General features: G+C 44.2%; 1 protein-coding gene across 2 annotated transcripts in view; it reads left to right on the top strand.

Annotated features, from left to right (window-relative positions):
• The window catches only part of PTCHD1 (patched domain containing 1), a 36,559-nt gene extending 12,350 nt beyond the window's left edge, over positions 1-24,209 (top strand). For both annotated transcript variants that reach the window (XM_027449064.3, XM_038168586.2), the window contains one exon: positions 16,575-24,209. In XM_027449064.3, the coding sequence (XP_027304865.1) occupies positions 16,575-18,229 (1,655 nt within the window). In that variant the 3' untranslated portion in view covers positions 18,230-24,209. The remainder of the gene's footprint in view (positions 1-16,574) is intronic.
• The last annotated feature ends 996 nt before the right edge of the window (positions 24,210-25,205 follow it).

The following is a 25,205-nucleotide window of genomic DNA, read 5'->3' on the forward strand; positions in this document are numbered from 1 at the left end:
GTTTGTGCCTCCCTGACGCCTTTCCCAGCCGGCGGAGAAGCATCACTGCATGACTCCCCGTGTCTGCTCCCTGTAACACTGCGCTGTGCCAGCTCATTTCCTAAGCAGCTTGTACCGTGCCTGGACGTTACGATTATTTCTGGGTTCCTGGTGGTGCGCGGTGCCCTGCTGTGTGATACGAGGCCCACGTGGTACTGAGCACCAAGTACCCGCGGGTGCCACACGTAGTGCAGGGGAGGAGCCCTGCTGCTGTGGTTCCTTGATCCTTGGTTTGGTGGCCAGCATTAGAAGGAGACCTCTGCACAGGTCAAGGCAAAGCAAAAGGGCCTTTGGAGAGCTGGCTCCTCTGCAGAGCAGGGCGGTGCTTTGCTCCCTGCTTGGCCGGCGCCTGCCCACAGGATGCGTGCGGCACTGGGTTCTGGGTTGTGTTGCTCATGGAAGTAGCTGAGTTGGGGCAGGGAGCACTTCCAGCCCCAGTGTGACAGCCTCATGCTGTGGCCCAACTGTGCTGTGGGATGTTTGTCCTGAGGGCGGCGAGGAGGAGGAGAGGAGTGCAGGCACCGGTGGAGGTGGTTCGGGGCGTCAGGGGGGAACCCCGGTGTCATAGCCAGATAGGCAGGAGGGCGTCGCGGGAGGCAGAGGGAGCTCTGGGGAGCTCCCAGCCTCTCTGTTTGTGTTTGGTTCATAAACAGCGTGAAAAGCTCTGCGCACTGTAGGTGTTTAATGCGCCCTCGTTCTCAGCGTTATTCATTTGTGGAGAATAATACATGCATTGATTCGATCACAGCTTTCCCAGCTGAAAATCAGTGCTCAGTAATACTTCAGATTTCAAGTGTAAGAGTGTCTCCACTGACTTAGTCACATTGTGTAGTGATACGACACGTTTTGGCACAGCTATTTTTATATCGAGCGCCAGGTTCCCATTCCGTGCCCGTACTATGTCTGTGGTATTGTTGCACTTTAATTAAAGACTATGCTTCAGTGCATCACACTACCAGCTAACGTGCAGAATATATTCAGTGACAAAGAGAGTTCAGCTACACTGCATCGGCTGCACCGTGTCACTCTTGTTTTCCGGTGACATCCATGAAAATTAAGCTGCCTCATAATCCAGAGAAGAAACAGCACAAGAAGTCCGAGTCAGAGGAAGGCTAGCATTCTGACCCAACTCTTTGTTTTCTTTTGTGGGTTTTTATGCTTATGCCTGTGTTAAAAAAAATCTCTTCCTCAAACTAAGTAGTTTATATAAGCACGCGGGGGAGATTTCCAGATGTGTTACAGAAGAGTAGTCACAGTAGAAAAACAGTCTAAAGTCCAGCTGCGGACAGGATAGTACCTGGGGAAAGTGACTCAGAAATATGAAATATTAGCTCTTTTTAGGGATCAAAGCATCTGCTTCCTGGGACAACCTTCCAGATTGTGAATTCACTAGTAATGGCTATGCTGAGACTTGAAATCCTTAAAGACTTATGGATAACTATGAAGAATTTCACACTTCTATTTTAGTGCTCCTTTAACTACTGAACTGTATAGCTCACTCTGCTTTTTTCCTTTTTTTTTTTTTTTTTCTGGTTGGTTTTGGTCATGCTTACTTGAAGTATTCCACTCTTAAATAAGTGATTTTCAGGTACGCAGCTCAGCTCTCACGGCGAGCAAGCCAGGACAGAGCAGCCATGTTCACGGGAGTCTCCCATATATAAGGGAACATCCCCAGCTGCATTGTCTCCCAGGGTGTGGGGGCATCTAGAGGTGAACAGAAGGCACTAAAGATGTTCAGGAGTTTTTTTAGGAGAGCTACTTTAAACCAGCAAATAGCTGGAACAGCAGGGCTTTTCTTTTTTTTATCTTGCAGTGCAACAGAAAGATTCATCATGCATTTCAAAACGTGTTTCATTCCTATACATCGCTTCGCTTGTAAAGGACAGTTTAGCTCAAGGTAGCTGAAGGCTGGAGACACAAACCACGTTCCCTTACAGCCAGCTGAAATGCTTCCACTTAATTTCAGTGACCATCAGATTAGATCATAGATTAACTGACCTTTAGAAAGCTAAAGGATTTCTGGCTAACAGGGTAGCCCAATAGCTATTACTCATAATCTCATGCCTAACAGCAAAAATTACACAGAAAAAAATGCTTACGCTGGACACATTTCAGGCAAGGCCCCTATGCGGGTATAAATCATTGATGAAGTTTCCCTGGTTTATAGCAGCTGAGGATTTTCAGCTCCTCGTCAGCACCACGAAGCAGGGGGGGGCTCTCCAGACATCGTCTGACCTCTGCCACAGGACAAAGATTACGTCTTCCCCTGCAGATCCTTCTCGCCCCGCACTTTGCCTCCTCCTTGGGCCGCTTCCCGCTGTGGTTCACTGTGCTACCACTACAGCATACATCACGTCTAACCCGAATTCCCCTTTTGCAGCTCAGCTGCCATTATTCATTCCCTGCATCTGGAAAGCAATTTATTTTCTTTGCGTATTTGGGACCACTTTCACTCGTGCAGTCCTCCTCCATTTCATCCCAGGTTTCCTGGCGGTGCTTGCTGGCCTTGCAGCAGTCTTCCTGCTCTCAGCTGCTCGGCATCCTCCACGGAGCGCAGTGCCTAAAACTGGGCGCGGGATTCGGGCTGAGGCTTCAAGCACCGAGTAGAGTAGGAGGATTATTTCACACATCTCGCATATGGCACTCCTGTTCATCTATCCCCATATGACATTCGCTTCTCTCGGCAGTACGAAATGGTTGACGACTGGTTTGTGGCATGTGGCAATTCACAGACCATTCGTGTCACATTCTACCCCGTTTGCACGACCGATTATTCCAATGCTTTGAAGTTTATCCTTGTCCTTGCTGAATCAACAGCACTTTTATGTCACACCATTTCTCCTGTTCATTAAGTTCCTCCTGATACCATCACCGCCTTTCCAAAATACATTAACTGAAGCCGGTCAGCAATGTTTTGCAATTGCCTATTTTTTCGTATTTTCAGGAATTATTTTCTCAATAGCTGGTAGTTTATCCGGTCACAAGCCTGTACTAATAATTTAGGCAATATACTCAGTTCATATACTCAGTTAGGCAATATACTCTGCAAAATACTCAGTTCAGCATGCTCTGTACTACTCAATTTTATCCATCTTGTACAGCCCTTCAGCACCAGCCATTTCCAAAAATAAGCAATCCGCAGTGAAGGGTGCCAGCCTCTGTACGTGTGGCCTCCTTAGCTTTTGCGCCACTGGGACAATTACAAGCAATTCAATTAGCACGGCTTACCAAGCTGCGCTCCCAAGCTCAGAGTAAGTGCAGACAGGAACATCTTTTGCCTACCCCACCTGTTAAATACGACATACTAGCTTAAACCTCTCGTGCTTTGGGTTTAATCACCTTCATGGCGAGTTTCTCCTAATTTCTTTTCCTCTTTAATTAAGGCGGGTTGCCGTAGCTCAGCCGATGAAAGGTAACTCATTAAGTGGCGGTGGCTCAGTCACTGGTGCCTGCCTGCATGTGCCCAGCAGGTGCCTCTGCAGGGGTGATGTTTGTGCTGCTGCAGGTTTCCTGCTCCACAGAGGCCAGCGGGCAGAGGGCACGCTGCCTGCCGCCTCCCTCTTCTCTGGGGAAATCTCCTGAAGTCCAGCGGGGAACCTCTCATCACAAGCTCTGGGTTTATACAGGTGCTTCTAGTGTGAGAGCGAAGCCCGTAGCCTGTGAAACTTGGCAGGCTCCTGCCGCTCATGTGGGCATATTTAGCATTAGCATATGCCTTGGCGGTTCCTTAAAGCTATCAGCATCTGCATTTAGCAGCATGTAAACGAGTCATTTAAGGGCAGAGGTACTCACACACCAAGTTAATGTCGAATTCTTTGCTTCAATAAGTCTATCCATTTTTGACCCTAAGAATTATATACCAAAAAAAATAATTTTTTCGTAATTCAGCTGAATTTAAAATAGCTGAGTTATCATGTCAGCTGAAAAGCAGAATCAAAAACCTGATTTCCTATTGCCTGCTCCACTGAAAACTACAGATGTTTGGTCTGGCACAGATGCTAATGTATTCATCATAAGTTTCCCTTATGCATTAAATGCTGTTTAACTGCCAATCCTTTAAAAATATCTGTTTCCTCAAAAAAAAAAAAAAAAAAGTGTAACAAAATAAGCCACTGAACAACCAGCGGTGCTGCCCGAACAAGGTTTTGGGGTGACTTTTTCACCTCCTGCAGGCGGGGCGCAGCATTCGACATAGGTGTTGAGCAGCAAATCCCAGCGCTGCCCTCTGTGCTTAGGAGAGAGCTCGCAATCTGTTCCCTGTCCCTTCAGACACTCCTGCAGCTCGCTGGGGGAGATGCGGCTCTTGCCGGCTGCCAAGTCGGTGGCAGGGACGGGCTCTGTAGAGTGACGGTGGCTGCGAGGTGCTGCCAGATACGGGCAGAGACGCGGGGCCAGCTCCATGCGCTTATATTTAGCCCGGGGTCCGAAAGCACACTGCTGGTTACGCTGGCACGGGAAGCGCATTTAGCAGCTAGGGGAGCAGCTTGAGCTTGCAGCTTGCTGTAAACTGAAAGAAGAGTAGCGAGCCTGGTGCGAAACCCGACAAAATAGGAACGGATGCTTACCGCGGCCCTCGTCCCACGCTGCCGCATCGCGGCACCCGCAGCAGCTCTTGCAGCATGGCAGCAGCACCCCGATATTCAGTGGGAGGGTGCCCAGGGGCAGGAGGAAGATGCCAGCAGTGCCTGATGCTTTGGGAGGTACCCGATAGTTCCCCGTGCTTGAGGATGGGAGCAACACGGAGCGCTAGGCAGGTGTGAGGGCTGCGGGGTTAGAATTGTGAAGGCTGCAAGCTGCTGAACCAAGCAGCCGGCAGCCAGCTTGGAGACCCCAAGGGGATGAGGGTGCTCAGGATAGCAGGGCTCAAGCTCCCCGTGCAGCTTGTAAAGTGCCAGCCCCACTCCTTCAGATTTTGGGAAGAATGTGCTAGTAGGGAGTTGAGATGTGTGCCAGATTGGAAGTTCTAAAAGCATTCATTATCTCCCCTATCAAGCACCCAAGTGTTTGCTATATTCAATAAAACCAAAGTGTCAACACCGGTTACATATAGAAGGTTACAAAGAGAAAGCAACAGCTCCTGCACAGGTCTCCCAGGTGCCCTTCAGTCCACACATAAAGGTAACAGACACATGGATGTTTGACTTTGTATAGCACTTTTCCACCCATTTTTCTGTTGTCAGCTAATAAAAATGTGAAGCGTACCGAGCCTCTCTTGTCTTTATTCCCCATGCTGAGCTCTCTCACTCCTGCCTTTCCTGTCCCTGCCTGCCAAGAAGAGACGTGTTCCTCAGCTAGTTCCTCACCCTGCACTGCCCTCCAAACCTTTCTCCTGCTGTGTGTCCCATTGCATTTTGGTGCAGCCCTCTGCAGTAAATCTCACCCATCTTCCTGTTGCAGGCGTAGCATTTCCTCCCTCATCCCTGCACAACACTCTGGAGGGTGTTTTGGTCCCTCCAAGCTTCATCTTTTTCTCCTCAGCCACAGCTGTGCCCTTTGCCCCGACCCTTTCCCTGATATTCTTCAATGGCATCCTTGGCTCTCAAACAGTTCCCCAGGAATGCCCTGGAAGTGTACTGTTGTGTTTTTGTTGGTTTTTTTTCGTCACTACATCTGCTCGGCTTTCCCAATTCAATCCTGCACAGCTCGATTTTACAACTAATCAATTTGTGTTTTCTTCCTTTTATTCCCCTTGTATAAATAAAACAACAAAATTATCTGGTTTTATCTACTCTGAGTAGATTCCCAGGCATGCAGCTTTCCTAGCTGTTCCTTTCTCCTCTCCTTTTGCTCTCCTCTCCTCGGTCCCCGCCTCACTCCTCTAAGCAGTCACGCGTCTCCTGCAGACCCTCAGACACCACCTGCCATTTCTGTCCCTGGAGGGGAAGAGCAGAAGTAGGCCACCAGGTCACCCCGCTCCTCAGCCTACCACAGTCCTCTCACCAAAGTCCCCACTTTCCACCCGAGGCGAGCTGATCAACCACCTCCTCCACCTGCCGGTCTCTCTCGCTCCAGTTCTCCTCCTGACGGATGTGTCGCCCCAAATCCACCGAGGAACCCAATCACCAAGAAGCCACTCAGGCACGGGAGGGAAATAGGCTTAAGATACACCTGGTGTTGGGGTGTCTAAAACACCGTCACACCAATACTTCCCCCTGCAGTGGAAGATCTGCACGTGAGGCCAGCCAAGTGTGAAGGTGGCACAGCCCCCTGCATCCATGTTCCCCCTTCATCACCTCAAACCTCAGTGACGTTCTCATACACGTACGTGCTCCTTGGCTTCAGGAGAGTATCAGTGACTCAGGAAAAGAGGCACTGTATTTAGAAGTCAGTCCAGAGAACAGTTTAATGCTGAAACCACGTTCTGTGCAAGCATGGAATGAGGTCGGGTGTTTCCTATGGATTGGTGGTGCTCCAACATGCATTTCTTTCATATGAGAAGTGTGTTACAGGGGATGCAGTGCATTTAATGAGCATTTATTTAGGCAGAAAGTAGCAGAAAGATGTTATACTTTTGCTGTCCATATTCTTTTAACTAGAGAGAAGTCCGTGTTTGTTTAATGAAAGGGCCTGTCAGTCAGAGAGACTGAATTTGCCTGGTTTTGACATCCTGAGACCTTCACTGCTTCAAGTAGTGAAGTCCCTCAAGAGCACCTTCCTCATACATGAAAATATATTTGAAGCTCCCCAGTTAAAAAAAAAAAAATAATAAACCTTTTACTACAAAAATTTGCAATGTGTTTTTCATACCAGGCTCGGCTGGTCCATGGAGACCTGGGGAAGGTCAGTAGAAGCTGATGTGATTTTTCATTGCAGGTCTTTGTTGTGAGAGAGGTGGTGCCCATTTAGTGTCTCTCATTAACAACACTCCCAGGCAGGCGATAGCCAAGAGGTAGATGTGGCAGGGGGCTGCCATTTTTGGGTGGTGAGACCTCTGCGTGCTGGAGCAGGACACTGGTGGAAATGGATTAAGTTAAATTAAATTGGAATAAGTTATATCTGGGTGCTTGGTGGAAGGCCCAGGCGAAGTTCTGAACTTGTAATTGTTTTTCTTTCTGCCCCACCCTTTTTTTTTCTTTTTATCAGTAAAAATAATACTTCATATGTGCTCTAAATGAAGTTTTGCAAGATTTTGAGCATTGCGTTTCACATGTGGTTGAACTGTATCTTATCAGTAAGAGCAATGGCAAACATTGCCTAAAGAGGAGAATTTCAGACTATGCCTGAGTTTTGGTTTCAGCTTTCTCACCAGAAAAGGGTAATTTGAATTGCAGTCAACTAATCCAAATTCCACTGGGCTAAGTTCCACTAGGAAAAATCTCCTAGAAGCAAATGATATTCTGGTTTGTGGGCTTAGAAATGTAAAACAGTTATAAAATCTGATTTTGCCCCCCATATACTGACTGTATCTTACTCTGCCTTCAGTGGCTGCTAGGTATGGCCTGTCACTTGGCTATTCTGTAACGCAGTAAGTGTAAACCTTTCATATGTTGCAGGTAGCTTTCATTTACCTTTAAGTAATTGTTTTGTGCTTTTTTTTTTTTTTAACACAGTGCATGTGAAATCTGTCAAAAACTCACTTCATGGGGAAAATCGGGTTGCAGTTTTGCCTGCTGATATGATGACTCTAAGCATGTCAGACGTGAGACAAGCCCAGTAACACGTAACACCTAACTCCACATCTGACAACCCCCTTGGCCAGCAAGGTTCAAGGTTTGTTCGTCTTGGTTGAAGCCCATCTCACTGGCTACATCTGTCTTTACTTTGCTACCCCAGTGCCAGATTTCCCCCTTCCAAGCGGCCGTCCCAGTACAGAGGGTGGTCCTGGCATCCCATGCATGCCCTGTGGCCCTGTGCCCTCCTCCCTGTGCCATCCTCCACCCAGCCAAACAAAGCACTTCGTAGACGAGCATGCCTCACAGATGTAAATATTCCAACAGCTAACATCAGATTTCACTGACACTCAGCTCCTTCCATTGCGCTGAGTGAAATATGACTTTTAACTTTTGCCATGTCTTTTACGAAAACGCAGGAAAGCAAGTCACACGTCTAAACAGACTTGACAGCCTGTTATTTAAACGCCAAAACAAGCCTTTACCCTTTCTTAAGTGGAATTAAATATTCACTTTATATCTAAAAGTAGATTTTGAACCATAACTTGCTTTGCTTATCTTTCTCAAAATAAAAAAGCCACTCAAGTTTTCTCTCAAATGTATTTCTGTTTCTAAAAAGTGCTTATCTGACATTCTTGCTACAACTGTAAAAACAAAAACTCAAATATAACACTCTTTCAATGCTAAAAAAGGATGATCCAAGAAAAAAAAAAAATCACTTTCCCAAAGTCTAAATCAGTATTTTTAACTCTATTGAAATCAATGGTATGATTCAAGATTAACCATGTACTTTCTGAATTACCCATATAATCATTATACTAAGAGATCATTGATTGGAGCTGGTGGGGTTTAAAAAAAATAATTTGAAAATGCAATATTAAGTGAGAAGATTGCTTTTTATAATGAATAGCTTTAAAATGCACACACTCCAAAAATAAAGAGTGGCTAATGATCTTACTGCCATTGCTGATTAGGGATCATGGCAAGAAGAGGACTATGAATACTGAGGCATAGTTCTAGTCATTAAAAATTCTTTTGCTCTTTGTTTATTTTCCCCTTAATAGGTAGAAAAATGATGGGAATAACTACATCTGTCTTGTGTGTAGGTGTGTTTCTTCAGAGTTAAGGGCTTCTATCTAGAATGATTTTACTTTCGATTGTATTATATAGAGCATGCTCTTAAAATTAGTGTGTGAATTGCACTGGTTTCTAAAACATGTGCCCAGCGTTGCTTGTTTGCTGCGATGAAAGATGATGGTGGGGAGTTTAGAAGTGGGACACGTCACGTACCCCAGGGATCACTGGTCCTGAGTATTTACAGCGAGACAGAGAGTGTGAGGGTGCTTTCTTTCCATCAGGATATCCTTTGTGCAAATGTGCACACAGTGAGAAAGCGTGATTCAGAAAGGGCGAAGCCTGACCAAAACAGGCTGTTTCACAAAAGAGCAGAGAGCTAATCCTGTGCTGCATTTCCAAGAGTTATGTTTAGAAGCAGAGAGAAGGTGGGATATTATGTCAGGCATTTGCTGCCAGCAAGCGGGGATCAGAATGAAGGTGGGGCCACAGATCTGTGTGGGTGTCACAAGCAAGCTAGCCCCTTTTACGCTGTGCTGGGAGGCACTGCACGAGACCCAAACGAGGCAGAAACCTTGTGCTGGGCTGCAAGACGCACACTGCTCTGCTGCCTACGCATCGAGCAAGCTGAGCGCAGGCTTAGCAGCCCAGAGTCTTTCTGCAGGATCTAAAACTAAAAATAACGCTGTGGTCTCCTAGCATAAAGTGCTGAGCACCAGCTGAAGATTTCATCTCTGCGTGCGGCAGCCTGTGCTGCATGGTGTGCGGGGACATCTCTGCATTGCTGTGCTCCCGTGGGCGCAGCCACCCACGGCTGTGAAACACAGCAGATACTTCCAGCTTAGTATTAAACATTTCTCTTTGTTCCCTGCCAAGTAGATACAGCACAAAGCAGAACGGATAGGCAATCTCTCAGGGGTCCAAGGCAGGTGTTTGTCTGCTGTGAATACACCAAGATGCTCACGTTTGTGGTCCCGGTAGTAAGCCAAGGACATGCTTGGGGCTTTCCGGCTGGGATGGCTGCTACTGCTGTAAGCGTGGCTGGGGAGATCAGCCCCAGAAATTGAGGGGGAATGGCTAATACGCAGATGTGAAGTGATCCCAGAAATCAGTCTGCTGGTATCACGCCTAAATGCCCAGCAGACTGATATATCTAATCTCAGAAAGTATGCTTCTCTTTTGAGGAAGATCCCAAATCAGATGTTAACATCTGCAGGTGTAGCACACCTTATTAATATAGGTGTAGAAAGCAGTAGTCGTTAAGAAAATAATTGCAAATAGAAGTGTCCTGAGACATACACTGTGTGCTGCCAGGGGACATGGTTATCACAGGACTCCCATATAGTGCGTTAGTATCCTATAGGATATTAATGGCCTATAGGATGTAACTCTACACTGAAGTGGGCCCCCAGAAACATGCAGGCAAGCGAAGGACAAGCAAGTGAGACATGCAGGGTGTTTTCTTTGCTTAGCAGGACTGCTAGGGACAGCCATGCCTGCGTGCTTCAGGATGCCCAGATGTGCAATGTGCCGTTCAGGGGGCACTAAGTTAGGCCTTGGTTGGAATAACTCCTGTTTGTTGCAGCAGCATGCTGACAATTCAGCTGGTCAGCTCAACCCATGGCACCAAATTGTGATAAACTTGGTGAGACCTGCAGTGTGAACTAGTCTTGCTTCTGATTCTGTTTGCATGCTGAAGGTCTGGATTTGGTGGTTATTTCAGTGGTATGAAGCCAGATGTTTGCTTCAGCTGGATGCAAATGCTCTCGGTCTGCCTGCAAATTCAGCGGCACTCAGAAGCTGCTGCGTGTTCCCAGGTAACATTGTGCCTGCCGGGAGAGGCTGCATGAGGCAGGTCACCCATCCACTCAGCAACTGGTTGGTTACAGCTCCTGTGACACAGGGAGTCCAGATTAGCAGTTTCACCTGGCTTTTTGTAAAATGGGAGCTGGTGAGCTTGCTGGTCTAGCTGGAAAAAAATAAGTCAGCAGAGGGAAATTGTCTCAGCCTCTTTGTTGACATTACTGTGGAAAGCAATCACATAGCTGAGTGATATGCATTGTTATTTTTAATACTGTAGGCTAGGAAAATTCATTGCACCTTCATTATATCATATGTTATTACAGATATCATTTTGGAAAGGGCAATTCCTGCAGTATGATGCTGATCTCCTGTCTTACTAATTTTGCACAAGTGCAGTTTCTGAGAGCTTGGCTATGCCCTCAGTAAGCCAGGATATGAATTTATAGCATCCTAGCTATTCCATGTTAATTCACCCAGCGTTTGTCTCCGTGGGTGATATTTCACTCCACTTTGAATGTGAATCAAGTTGTCCTTCACGGGTTTTCTTTCCACAAAGAAAGCTGGTGTAAAATAGCTCATGCTCTGTAAATTCACACACTTCCTCACTGCACACTAAATTCCTCTTGCAGACAAGTGCTTCCATTCACTGGGGTGATTTCAGACTTAAATCAACCTAAGTGAGACCTCATTCGTCCAGCTGAACCGATTGTGTTGCAAGGATGGAGCCATTGCAATATGTGCAAAAACCTTAAATCAAAATCCAGACTTAACCCCAGCAACAACCCTGCTTCTATGTCAGGCTTTGCTGATCCAGATCACGAGGACACAGCCATGCATCCTACCATGACTCCTTCCCATTTTCAGCCTGCCTTTCATGCCATCAGTGTCAGGAAAACAGATTTAAAATAAAAAAATAAAATAAATAAATTAAATAAATTTAAAAAAAAAAAGTTGAGGATGTTTCTAATCCTGATCATCCCTTTAGTTGGGACATTGCAGAAGCAGGCGATTTGATAGCAGTGACTTGGGGTGGTGAGGAGCAGCAGAGCCTAGGCAGGGGGAAGGAGCAGGCTGCAGCATCAGGAGGACAGTTTGCCTGCACCAGTGCTGTGTGAGTCTGAATTCGGCAGGTGGTGGGCACCATCCGTACTGGTGCAGCATTCAGCCCAATCAAGGCAGAGATCAATCAGTATTCGTGCTTTGTGTGCAAGTGCCTTAAAATGAGATGAATGAAATTAATTGCCCATGAAACGCCACCTTCTAAAGGAAGCGTGGAAGAATGCAACTTCAGAGCCTTTAAGGGAAATGTTGATGGGAAGGTTTTGCTCAGGTATCAAACACACACACACACACACACACACACACACAACCTTCCAAAGAGCAAGAACAACTGATGAGTCCCACAGTGTGCTGTTATTCTGTTGCTTTGTGGATGCTTAAAACTGCAAGAAAAGGAACCAAAACTTCATTCTCAGTCATTCTCCTTACTTTTTCTTACTGAAAAAGTCCATTTGAATACACAGCCTTCCTCTGCCTGTGATAAGATCAAATCCCCAAAACCTCACTTTTAGTGCAGAACTGAACATGTCCTTGAAACAGAAGGAAAGCTAGCAGCAGCCTGGGTTTCAGGGAAGCAATTAAGGCAAGCGAACAGAGCTGGGCTATGGCTGCAGTGGTGGGGAAGTGGCTTTGCTGCTCTGCCACAGGCTCTGGGATGCTATAAATCCCATCTCCCCTCAGTGCTTCGGTATTGCCATTCAGCAGGCAGCAACCGAGCCAGCCTCAAACCCCAGCTGCTGATGCCACTTGCTTGAACAACCACTTAGCAGGTGAAAGGATGCATCTCTTTTTTCGATATTTTAAAATGGTACTAAAAGGAATGGTCACAGTGCCTGCACATAAGTACTGTTTAAAATTAGATAAGCAATGATAATACTAAGCAACAGAATTTTTTGCCTTAGCTTTCGCAACTCCCTATAAGTTGTTTTGTTTTTTTTTTCTCTTATGCATGCTCTCCATTGATTTTGTAGAGCATGTGTAATTGCAAAACTTGATCCTGAAGGAGGCTAATGAAACTTTTTATAGCACTTTCAGGTTAGTCATAAAAGCACAGTATTTAAGCTAGGAATCATTTATTGTTTTTATTACTGTTATTGTTATTAGTTTCTAAAATTAAAGATAGCCTACCTCAGCATGTGCAATAATTAAGCTCCTCCAAAATAACAGATAGCAATAGCTATGCTCTGTGTTTTCTTTGAAAAAGCCAGAATTTCTGTCCTCGGTCATTCAAGACATGGGGGGGGGGGGGAGAAGAATTTGGTCCCCCTCTTCTTCAGTACCCTTCTCATATAGCCCTAACATTTTCATTTGCCCATTAGGAACCTCTTTAAATTTAAAAATAAATAATAATAAAAATAATAAAAATAATAAAAATAATAAAAATAATAAAAATAATAAAAATAATAAAAATAAAAGTCTTTCTTTGTACTCCTTGTTCTCAGTGCATAGTTGTACAGCCTGACTGTAGGGGACAATGAGTGAATCATAATAGCAAATGTCAACAACAAAAGATCTCCAATAGCCCATTAGCTGTTTGAGTTCATATTTGTTATTTACTGAGTGATGGTGAATAATGAACAAATTGCTGTAAATCATTACAGATTTGTGGCTTAAGTCGCTAGTAAAAAGGGAAAATCGGTTAAAGTAATTACATAATTTATTTGCAAGGAAAAAATTGCCTCCTTCTGGTTAATATTATATAGGTTAGACACAGCACTAGCAAGAGGAATAAAAGTAATTGGTGCAAATCAGTTGAGGACACGCAAAAAAATAGAAAAGGAAATGACAGGAGAGTGAAAGAAATTCTTGCAAAATGCCTCGATAGACCTATCTGCCCTAATCTCTGGGACTGAGATCTGTATAAGCACCAGCAAGTTAGACAACGCTGGAGATGGGCACCCCAAGCTGTGCTTGTAATCAGTAGCTAGAGGAGTAAATTAAGTTAGTTAAATCCCCTTCTAGCTAAACAAGGCTAATCTTCGGACTGCCGTGCCTAATTCATGTACAAGTTCAGGTTTCATTTTTTCCTCCTATCATACTGGATTGGGTCAGTAGTGCCGCTGATGCAAAAAGCATGCAAGTTTGCTTGTCATGCAGGCATGCCTTCCTAAAGGTAAATTACAGTTCTGTAGCTGTTATACACATGGGCAGGCAAGTCAGAGATTGTACAATCGAAGGAAAATACCAATTCCCAGCACACAGACCGCGTAGGGAGCAACAAAAGGGACCGATCCTAAAATAGAACGGTATCTCACTGTTTTTCCGTTGGCTTTGTGGAGCACACGCGGGGACGCCTCTTTGTGCCTTTGCTTGAAACGTTCTCCAAATCAGATTCCATTTTAGGTTAGTCCCGAAGAAGATGTAAGATGAAGTGGTGTCCCAGAGTGTTCTTTGTTTCGTCCTTAAAGAAAACATGTTTAATCAGGGGTCAGTCTTATCAGACATTATGCAAAATCTTATGACTTAAAAAGTCCTGCTCAGCATCTGATTTAATTAGCTCTAATATTTTTTTCATTGCAAAGTCAAAGGCTTTCCAAATTAATGCAGCTATCTGAATATTTTTGGGCAGGAGCCTGTTAATGCTGAAATGTTGTTTTGCAAAAACATGTTATAACTAAAGCTCATGATGGAAGTAATTTGTAATATTCAATGACCTCATTTTATACTGTTTTGCTCACGAGAAGCTAATGCATATGATGCCATGTGAAACCCTCAGACAAGCCTGTCTGCAGGACTTATGGGAGCCATAAATGGATTAAACCTCTCACTCCCTGCTTTGGCAAGTGATCAGTTACATTTAAATAAAGGTCAGCCTGTCTTTACAAAGAACACACTGGAAGCAAGCTTAATAGCTTTCCCTTCTGAGCCTAGAACATAACTATTTGAAGTATAATTAACAACGGGGTGCCAGTCACTGATTGTGCTTTTTGTTTCATTTTATGTCTGGGGAGATCCAGTATTCCCCATTAGTTTTAAGAGGGGTCACAGTGCTAGTTATCAAATTGACAGTCTTGACCTGGCCCTGTAAAACATTGTTTGGGACAGTTCAGATGAATGCCAAATGCCATACCAAGACCAGAACCATGACACTGCTACAAATTGGACACTTGTGTTCTGTGCCATGACTCCAAACGACAGTGCAGATATGACATCTGCCAGGCATGAGAGCACAGACTTGCTTATTCTAAATACTAGGTGACCATGATAAGGAAGAACATCAGCTGTCCTATTATCCCATCTTATGAGCTCTATATTTTGGATTCCCTATAAAATACCCAATTCCTGTTCTTTTCAGCATTAACAGAGTGACCATGCCTGCCGTCTATTAAAATGTAGGTAGGATATTCCTTGCAAGAGGGGTAGAATGAATTGGAAACAAAAGGCACTGACCACAAAAGGGTCACTTTGTCAAGTGAATTAAACATTTAGCCCATGTGAGGAACTTAAGAGTAAACAAGGCATGTTCTTGAGAATGCTTCATTTATTTGGGGGGTTCCTGACTGGTATTTGTAGCCCTTGTGGCAGAAGTGATAATCATCAATCGTGAAGAGAACATAGCTGATAGAGCAATTTTGGTAGTCTGCAGACAGCCTGAAATCCTAATGGAGATCTGTGAATTACCTTGCCCTGGCTGACTGGAGCACCAACTTCAGCAGTCCAGTGACTGCACTTCAGTCATCGTCAAGTAATTCCACTCTGATCATTTCATCTAATGTTATCAGGGAGTGGGTAAGAGCAAAACACCGTGGACTGGCTTTTGAGAATTTCTGAAGATAATGCAAGAGCAGACAGGAGAGGTAAGGAGGGGAGGACAGGAGAAACAGCAAAAGAATGAGGAGGAAGAGAAATTAGAAGGCAGAGAAGAGGATGGGATTAGATAGAAAGGATCTATTAAGTAAAGATGAACATGATGTGAAGTATCATGAGAAAAATATCAAAGCCTTACATTCTGGTTGTGATACAAAGACTGTATTTTTCCTTTCACCTCAGTGTAGAAGTTCAACCTACTTTCATCTCATCCACTCTCATCTGATATCTTGCCTGATGACTGTATTCCCAGATCAGGTCCACTAAGAGTGAGCAGAGGTCTGTATCCCCAGAATGCGTCTCTGTTAGTGATCATAAAATAGAAACCAGAAGAGGAGGATGGCCAAGCAGAGATTAAAATCATGCACTTTTCCCAGTTTACCTGCACTTTTGGGTTACACACAGGATTTCAGGTCTGTTGGTCATTATTTCCTTTCATGAATGTTATGTTCATCTTAAGAGTTAATTAAATTACAAAATATGGGAACCACCAGGAGAAATAGAGCTGCATTTGGTTTTATGTACCCTTAGATGTGCTAAAGTAAGAAAATCAATGCCTTAAGCAATTTCATACTATTCTGTGTCTCAGTTCTACCATTCTGTGTCTCTAAAATCTATTTGTGCTTTTTTGTTTGTTTCATTTCTAGGATTTCTTTTTCCTGAAAAAAAAAAAATTGCATAGGAAGTGCAGAAGTCAGTGACTGATTTACTTGACAGTGTTCAGCTTACATGAAGGTTTCATTTTTTGCAGTCTTTCTACAAAGCAGCCAACTAAAACTCTGCTTCCAACATAGGCACTTCAAGGTCATATTTCTTTGTTTCCACCACAGGTCAGATCCCATCACCAGGAAAAACTAATTTCAAAGCATCTTCCATCACAGGCACTCCAAGATATTGAAATGAAACACCCAGCCAAAGAAAATACTTTTTCTTTAACCCATCAACCCCGCGTCAGTGAAGCAGAACTCTCCTCCAGCTCTGGCAATAAGGTTTGCTAGTCAGGTAGCAAATGCGCTTCGGTGGCTTAGACCTCCGTAATATTTTCTCTCTCCTGCAGGACATTTACTTCAAGAACAGTTAAAAGACAGATACGTCTCCTTTGAGCCTTTTAGCATGTCCACGTTACGTTATTCCACGTGTTGATTTGAGTACTTTAAACACTTGCTTTGTTCTCTATTGTAGGTCATGGGTTATATGGGACATTTGAAATGTTGTCCTCCTGGAGAAAAACTAGAGAAGACCAACATGTTAAAGAGAGGACTGCAGCCGTATTTGCAGACTCCATGCTCTCGTTTTCTCTCACCACTGCCATGTACCTGGTCACTTTTGGAATAGGTGCCAGTCCCTTCACTAACATTGAAGCAGCCAGGATTTTCTGCTGCAATTCCTGTATTGCAATTTTCTTCAACTACCTCTATGTACTCTCCTTTTATGGTTCCAGCCTGGTGTTTACTGGCTACATAGAAAACAACTACCAGCATAGTATCTTCTGTAGAAAGGTACCAAAGCCAGAGGTATTGCAAGAGAAGCCTGCATGGTATAGGTTTCTTCTGACAGCCAGATTCAGCGAGGACACGACAGATTCAGAGGAAACGAACACCTATGAGAGTCATCTTTTGGTGTGGTTCCTTAAACGTTATTATTGTGACTGGATAACAAACACTTATGTCAAGCCTTTTGTAGTTCTCTTTTACCTTGTTTATATTTCCTTTGCCTTAATGGGCTACCTGCAGGTCAGTGAAGGGTCAGACCTGAGCAACATCGTAGCGACCGCCACACGGACCATTGAGTATACTACTGCCCAGCAGAAGTATTTCAGTAACTACAGCCCGGTGATTGGGTTCTACATCTACGAGTCAATAGAGTACTGGAACACCAGTGTCCAGGAGGACGTGCTGGAGTATACCAAGGGCTTTGTGAGGATATCTTGGTTTGAGAGCTACTTAAATTACCTTAGGAAACTCAACATATCTACCGGATTGCCCAAGAAAAATTTCACTGATATGTTGAGGAACTCCTTCTTGAAGGCCCCTCAGTTTGCCCATTTTTCAGAGGATATCATCTTTTCCAAGAAATACAACAATGAAGTCGATGTTGTGGCCTCCAGGATGTTCTTGGTGGCCAAGACAATGGAAACCAAGAGGGAAGAACTTTATGACCTCCTGGAGACCCTGAGGAAGCTCTCTCTCACCTCCAAGGTGAAATTCATCGTTTTCAATCCATCATTTGTGTACATGGATCGTTATGCCTCTTCAGTGGGAGCCCCCTTACAAAACTCCTGCATTAGTGCTTTATTTCTGCTCTTCTTCTCTGCATTCCTGGTGGCAGACTCTCTGATCAATGTCTGGCTCACTCTAACTGTTGCCTCAGTTGAGTTTGGAGTTATAGGTTTTATGACCTTGTGGAAAGTGGAACTAGATTGTATTTCTGTGTTGTGCTTAATTTACGGAATTAATTACACAATTGACAACTGTGCTCCACTGTTATCAACCTTTGTCCTGGGCAAAGAATTCACAAGAACTAAATGGGTGAAAAATGCCCTGGAAGTGCATGGGGTAGCTATTTTGCAGAGCTACCTCTGCTATATTGTTGGTCTGATTCCTCTTGCAGCTGTGCCTTCAAATCTGACCCGTACACTGTTCAGGTGCTTGTTTTTAATAGCATTAGTCACCTTCTTTCACTGCTTTGCCATTTTACCTGTGATATTGACTTTCCTGCCACCGTCCAAGAAGAAGAGGAAAGAGAAGAAGAATCCTGAAAACCGTGAGGAAATAGAGTGTGTTGAAATGGTGGATATGGATAGCACCCGAGTGGTTGACCAAATTACAACAGTCTAACTTGTTTGTTTGTTGCTTTTTTACACTAGGTCTTACTTAGAAAAAAAAAAAAAAAAAAGAAAAAAAAAAAGAAAGAAACCAGTGCTGACTCAGTATCTGGGGAGAGAAAGGGGTTTGGAGGTTTCTCCTCCCCTCTCTAAACTAAATCCAGGAATATCGAAAACAATGGGAGAATTTCAAAAAAAAAAAAAAAAAAAAAGAGCGGGGGGATTGTACCTTGATCAGCTCCTATAACAGATATTATTAGAGAATTTGCATACCCATGCAATGAGGGGTTGAGTTTTAGAACATGATGTAAGACCTAATGAGAGAGGTTGGGTTCCTAAGCAGTCTTCTGCATTGCCTGTACTGCAGATACTGCAATTATTGTTGCTAAACCCCATCAGATTGAAAGGTCAACTGTCAAGGCTGAAGTAGCACTAAGTGTTCGCTGGATGTAAAGGCTTTACAAACTTTCTGCACAGCAATAACTCAAGTCAGTGAGTCAGCTCTTATAGGTCTTAGCCATCACATTTAATTTTTCTTTCCTCCCCTAATCTAAACATTTATGCAAGACTGTATAACAGATAGCAAACTGTACTGGAAAAAAAAAAAGCAGTACACAGCAACCAAACAATTTCCAAACCCTTTTGTGTTATAAATCTTCTTTTTTTCCTAAAAATATCCTTATTTTAAAATGTAAATCATCCCATGTAACATTTTTAATCATGATTTTATAGCTGTTTCTGTTTCTTATAAAAACAAAAAAAAAAAAAAGAAAAAAAAAAGAAAAAAAAAAAGAAAAAAATCCCAGTGACTCTGTCACTCTAGAAAACATATAATTATATTTTATAAATGTCTCGCTACTAGGTAAACACATAACCTGCTTTACCAACTGTAATTTTTTTAGCACTCTACTAACACATGCGAGTGGATCTAGCAGCGGACAGAAGACGGTGTACTGAATATTTCAGCACCAAAATCCATGACACAGACCTCACGTATTAATATATCATCAAGAAAGTGAATGTTAGGGCTCTTTTAGTGAGAGCCTATTTCAGGCCATTCACTGGTAATGCATACTAAGAGGATTAGTGGGTAGTTTTACGTAATGTATAACTTAATCCTTCGATCTTCCTAGAGTACTGGTAAAGCAATAGACCTTACAGCTATGGGCTCTTCCAAGAGATGCATACCAAGAGAGTTGTACATAACAAACTGAAGGCTGGGACTGCAGTTTAGCAGTAGCAAGTTTAACAATGTCCCCAAAGAGCCCGTAACAAAGGGGCCTATTGGAAACATCACATCTGAGGAAAGAAAGAAAGAAAGAAAGAAAGAAAGAAAGAAAGAAAGAAAGAAAGAAAGAAAGAAAGAAAGAAAGAAAGAAAGAAAGAAAGAAAGAAAGAAAGAAAGAAAGAAAGAAAGAAAGAAAGAAAGAAAGAAAGAAAGAAAGAAAGAAAGAAAGAAAGAAAGAAAGAAAGAAAGAAAGAAAGAAAGAGGTTATAAAGATTACATTACCAAGTCTTTTTGGAGCTGTGAGTTCTAAATCAGTAATTCTGTCAGCATCTGTGATGTGGAGTAATGCAGATAAAGAAGCATCTCTTCCTTCCTCCACCCCTCCACCCTTCAGAACTACAAGTTTATTACTGTAAGGGTTTATTATGGGGTTGGACCCCTGTGGGGTTATGCAAGCCAGTCCTGTAGGTTTTGCTGGGAGTGCTCCAGCTATAAATGGACTGCGAATACCCGGCTGCAGGAATCTGGCCTGTATGTTGGGTGATCTCATGAATGTATGGACCCAAGAGTGCAGTAAAAGTTTTCAGCAGCTGGCACAGTGCTTGCTTCAGCCGTGGTATCTAGAGGTGGGATGGGTATTGCAGGGGCTTGGGCTGCTGAGAGCACTGTGTCTCAGAGGATGCCTGTGTTACACAGACCTATTATCTCATCTGTGGCCGCAGCCCCGGGGTATGCTTCATTGTGTAAAAATTCTCTAAAGCATCAAGTCCCGGCAACCCCCAGCTGCTAATGCCGCCTTGTAAATATGAATTTTCAAGCAAAGAGATACTTCTAGAGCTTCCTTCCTGGAAGAAAAGATAACCAGATATTTTGCCTTCCCTGAGCAAAATGTTACTGACTAGCAAAACAAGTTGGCAGAGCAGCTGGCAACGTTTGCTTTCCCCTGGATAACTCTCTTCTCTGACCAGAAGGGAAGGAAGCAGAGTTCAGGAATGCACAGGCTCTTTGCTTGAACAAACACCATTTGCTGTAGTAGCAACAGTAACAACAACTTCAGCCTTGGCAGAAGTCAGGCAGACACCTTGAAGACAGCCAAATGAATGTGAGGTGAGGGGAAAGACCTGTTTCCTCTCTTTTCTTTAGACTCAGGCATGGGGCTATGTTTTCCAGACAGAAATCATTCCTCCAATGTACTTTCAGTGTAGATTTTCTGTGACGGCCATTATGTCATTTAAATAACAATCTCCCTATATCCTGGCTGCTCAAGTGGCAGCTGCAGTGACTTTTAAAATTCAGAGGGCATTAACAAATCAGTTGAGAGCTACAGAGAAATTGCAAACCATTTTTGACAGCAGCAATCTTCTGGCTTGTGGGACACCTGGAAACAGATGTGTGAAAGAGGTGGTTTGTACATGGCAGAGAGGAATAAATACATAGCAAGCACTGATTTGACACCTCTGCTGTCCCTGATGCTATCACTTGCAAATGCAGGATGCAAGGATGGCTACCGTAAACCTCCCACATCTAATTGAAATGCATAGATAGGAGTGTCTTTAAAGAGATGTCCAAAGACAAGCTTCTAGTTTCATAGGTCTCTCATTAAGTCTCAGCATGTGAAGCCTTCAGAGGTCTTCAGGGAAGGTGAGAAAAACAGTGATAAAATCACTCTTCTGTCTCCAAAACCAATGCAAAAAGAACACGGAGGCCCTGCTATGGCAAAGCACAAAAGTACAAGTTTAGGTATCCACAGAAGATAGGGTGAGAAGTCATGAAGCCCACATCTTTGCCCCAAGGAAGAGACAATGATATTGAAGTCGTTTCTGAGTGATATTTGTAACAGTCCATTCTTAAAGGTCTTTTAAAGGCAGATTCTTCACCCACCAGGTTCCTCCCGTGCCATCTTACCCCAAAAATAACTCATTCTGGCTGTCCGCAACCAGGAAGGAGAAGAGGAGCCATGTCCCTTTCCACACAGAGAAGGCTAGGCCAGGCCAGACTTGGCAAGGGACAGCTTCTGAAGCCTCCCCACCCCTCAGAAACCCAAAGCAGAGCCAAAACCAGCTTCCCTACGTGTCTCACCGTGTTTCACCTCAAGTTGCCACTCTGTTCCCAACTTGCAGGCTTGGTGACGTAAAGCCATGAAAATGCTTAGGGTGTCCTCAGCCAAGGTCCAAGAGATTCCTGCCTGAATCCTGATGTGTCTGAGAGAGACACCACATGATCCTTCTCTCCAGGTAGCTTGAATACCTCAGCATGAACCAGAAACAGCACCTTCTCAAGGCTTCTCAGACTATGCTAACCCACTTTGGCCTTCCTTCCCTTTGACTTTTTCCTCTGGAGCAATTGTCTTCACCAAAGTCAGTTGGTACTTGCTGCATCCGCTGATTAACAGGTGCAGATATTGTGCTCTGTTCTCAGCCCAAAGCACTCCAAAATGCCAACTCTGTGTAAGATTTTACCCTCACTGGTGAACCTCTATTTTGGAAGACTACCTAGGCTTAAGCAGTTTTTGTCACACTCTTGTCTTTCTAGCCCAGGTTTCACTGTGGTTTTGTTTGCAATATAGACAACCCAGCTTTTGTATAAATTTAGTGAGTAACAAACTATTATACACTGTCAGGCACTGACTAAAATTGAACAGCAAAAATTTTAATTATGGATAACAAGAATATATAGGACGGTGGCTCACTGAGAGCATATATCTTCTACAAACATTGACATTTCCATACAGTAAGGTATGGCGTATAGTATATTTTTACTACAGGGTAAGCATGGGAAAAAATAACCAATATGAGTGCATATGACCAGCCCATTTTTCTTACAACATAATTCCTAATGTTGGCGTAGCACAAGTCCATTTTCAATTTACAAGTGCTCTAATTGGAGGGAACAAAAATGAAGAGAGAAAAGTTGGTATAGTTGGAATAACTTAAGCATAAAAATTAATTGATGAAGCCAGAATTTTCTGCCCAAAGCTTTATGTGAAAATGTTCTATCTAGATTAAAATTAGAGCTGTGAAGGCTGAGAAAAGCCTGTGTAGCAAAGAAAGGTTTTCCAAAGACAAGAAAACACATTTAGCATGGAAAACTGCATGAACCTGAAGGGAAAACAACACCAAAGTGGCTTGAGGTTGCATTGAGCCATGTGAGGATTTGCATCTGCTCTCAGAAGCTTTCTGAGCCAGTGCTGAAGTCAGGTAACATGTGTACTGTAAATTGAAAGGTGTACTTTTAAAGGCTTTTCTCGCGGCTAACTGTCCTCTGGTGAGCCACCAAATCCCACCGCAGCCAACACCTTGCTTATTTTTATTAAAAGAGGAAACAAAACAGAGTGGCTGCACACCTGGGTAAAATTCAGAAGAGTCAGACGTGACTTCTCTTTTAAACAGGGAGAACATCAGAAAGAGCTCTTTAGCATGTGGTTTTTGTGGGAGAAATAATGGTTGTTGCAGAAGTTAGCAAATGGGTGCTTTTCATGTTTCTCAGCTTTGGAAATAGAGCAGTCCTGGAGATTTGGGAAAAGGGAGAAGGGTGTAGGAGCTGGCCTTTTGTTTGTTCTGTGCCCTGAGCTACTGCATTTACCCTTGCATGGATGGGAGCTGAAGGCAGGATGGGAAAACAAGAAGGAAACAGGATGCACGTTGGGCACACCACAGCCAGGGGCAAGGGCACCTCCCAGGGCACCATCTAGGGCACCAGGTCTGTGCCTCAGCCTGACCCCACAGCTCATGCAGGGTGCAAGCAGCCCCGAGCATGCACAAGGGCCTGTGCACACACAGCAAGCTCCTGGTGTGCCTGATGTTACAGCACTGCCTCACTGCTTTCTGAATCAGAGCTCACAAGTCCATGGGAAGCCTCTTTCTGGAAAAACCCTGAACAGAAACTGTTACCAAGAGCCCTTTCCTCCCTTGCATTTGTGGATATTAAAACTCCATATAAATATAATTAATATTTTATCCATATAAAGCAAATTGTAAGATTTGGGGCACATACGTAGGGGCAAAGTGTTTCTTCCTGCAGCTCTGATGAGACGGCAGCATAGGCAGGCAGCATCCTCCACCTGCAGCAGGGCACCACACCTCTGTCATAGGGATACCCTCACGAACCCCAGGGCAGGCACAGGGGGAACCTTACTCCCTCTCCCCCCATCCCCAATCTCATTAGCGAAGGGGGAGATTTAGCTCCAAATTTTGTCAGAAATGGGCACCCAGGGAGCCCTTGTGAAACCCATCCTCTGCCAGGATAGTGCAAGGGAAAACTCGTCTGTTTGTGTTTTTTTGTTGTTGTTTTTATTTTGGAGAAAGGCATGGCAAAGGCATGGTCCCATGAGCGGATTTGAAGATGTATTCCTGCTCAATGTGCACAGGTTGGGGCGGAGGGATGTGGTCTCTGCAGAGGTGCCACCGCTCGCCCCGTGGCAGTCAGGATCCAGCTCCTTGCCCAGAGGAGGGCACCTGAGCATCACCTGCGGCTGCCTGGGGCAGCTGCTTCTCCAGCATCGGTTGGTCTGGTGTAGCTGCTGTTCTGCAAGTCATCACCTTTCTCAGTCTGGGGGAAAAAAAGTCAGTATAAATAATTCTAGGTTATTTAAGCTCCAAGTCTTAATCTGTGCATCACATAAATGGCTTGCAAGATGTCAGGGGTTTTTGTTTGGGCTTTTTTTAACCTATTTTTACTATTTTTGTATTAATTTAGGAAAAAAAAATTGTATAATGAATCTCAATGTATAGCATAAGCCTAAAATAAAACGGCTGTCTCTCTCTTTGCTTCCTGTGCTCCCACACTGCTGCAGAAGTCCCGTGCTGTCACCTGGCCAGCAAACAGATTTACCTGTCCTCACCCAAGCAGCCAGGCAGTGTGTCCTCTCCAGCTGCCACCAGAGAGGGACAGCGGAGCAGTTTGTGGCACCTGCTCTCTGCTCACACAAGAAATAGACTTACCCAGAGCTGGTAGGTGGATGCGAAGCACTACTCTTGAGCAGATCTGTTACTATTAAAAATGCTCTCCCCGACACCTCAGCATCCACAAAGTTGGGAGATCCCATCACCACCACACCTCTCACGCTGTGGTCGCAACCCTGCAATCTCCCCATCCCTGCAGCCCATCAGCCTTCCCCCACTGGGCAGACCACTCAGTTACACCTTTTCCCTGTGTTTTTGGGAAGGTGAGCAGCATCCCTATAGACCCACCCAGACAAAACTGCTGTGATGTTGGTGCAGACTGCTTCTCCAAGCGACAAGGGTGACAGGCACAGCTGCTCTGTTGCAGCTGTTTGGAGGTAAAAAGGAGGTAAAAATCAGTTTCCTCTCAAGAGCAAAGGAGTCAGATCCGAGAGTCACTGCAAACAGCAGCAGGACTGAGAGCAGGGGGTGGGGTTTGGCTGAAGCCGCATTGCCAGGGCTTTTGGCCACTTCAGTTTGATGGGGAGTTTAAGGCTGCTGTTCAAGGGTGGCTTCTGTCACCTGCTCCTGACCTAGTCCCTGCCAGCCTCACGTCACCTTAAATTCATGATCCATAAGCACTGATGGCAGAAATTCTGGCTAAAAGAGAAAATCAAATTATATTCATTTTCCAATCGATAATCTAATGCAAGAGAGGCTATATGTAAATGCCACACAGGACCTCCAAGAGCAGCACTCCCGACCAAGGCTAGTGTGCCTTTTTTGTCTACGTTAGCAAGAGCTGTTCATGTAATTCTCCATAGACATATCTTACAAAAATCAAACATGCAATGGGTACATTTTATTCTGAAAATTCACCT

Source organism: Anas platyrhynchos, chromosome 1 (assembly GCF_047663525.1).
Source record: "Anas platyrhynchos isolate ZD024472 breed Pekin duck chromosome 1, IASCAAS_PekinDuck_T2T, whole genome shotgun sequence".
Lineage (NCBI taxonomy): Eukaryota > Metazoa > Chordata > Aves > Anseriformes > Anatidae > Anas > Anas platyrhynchos.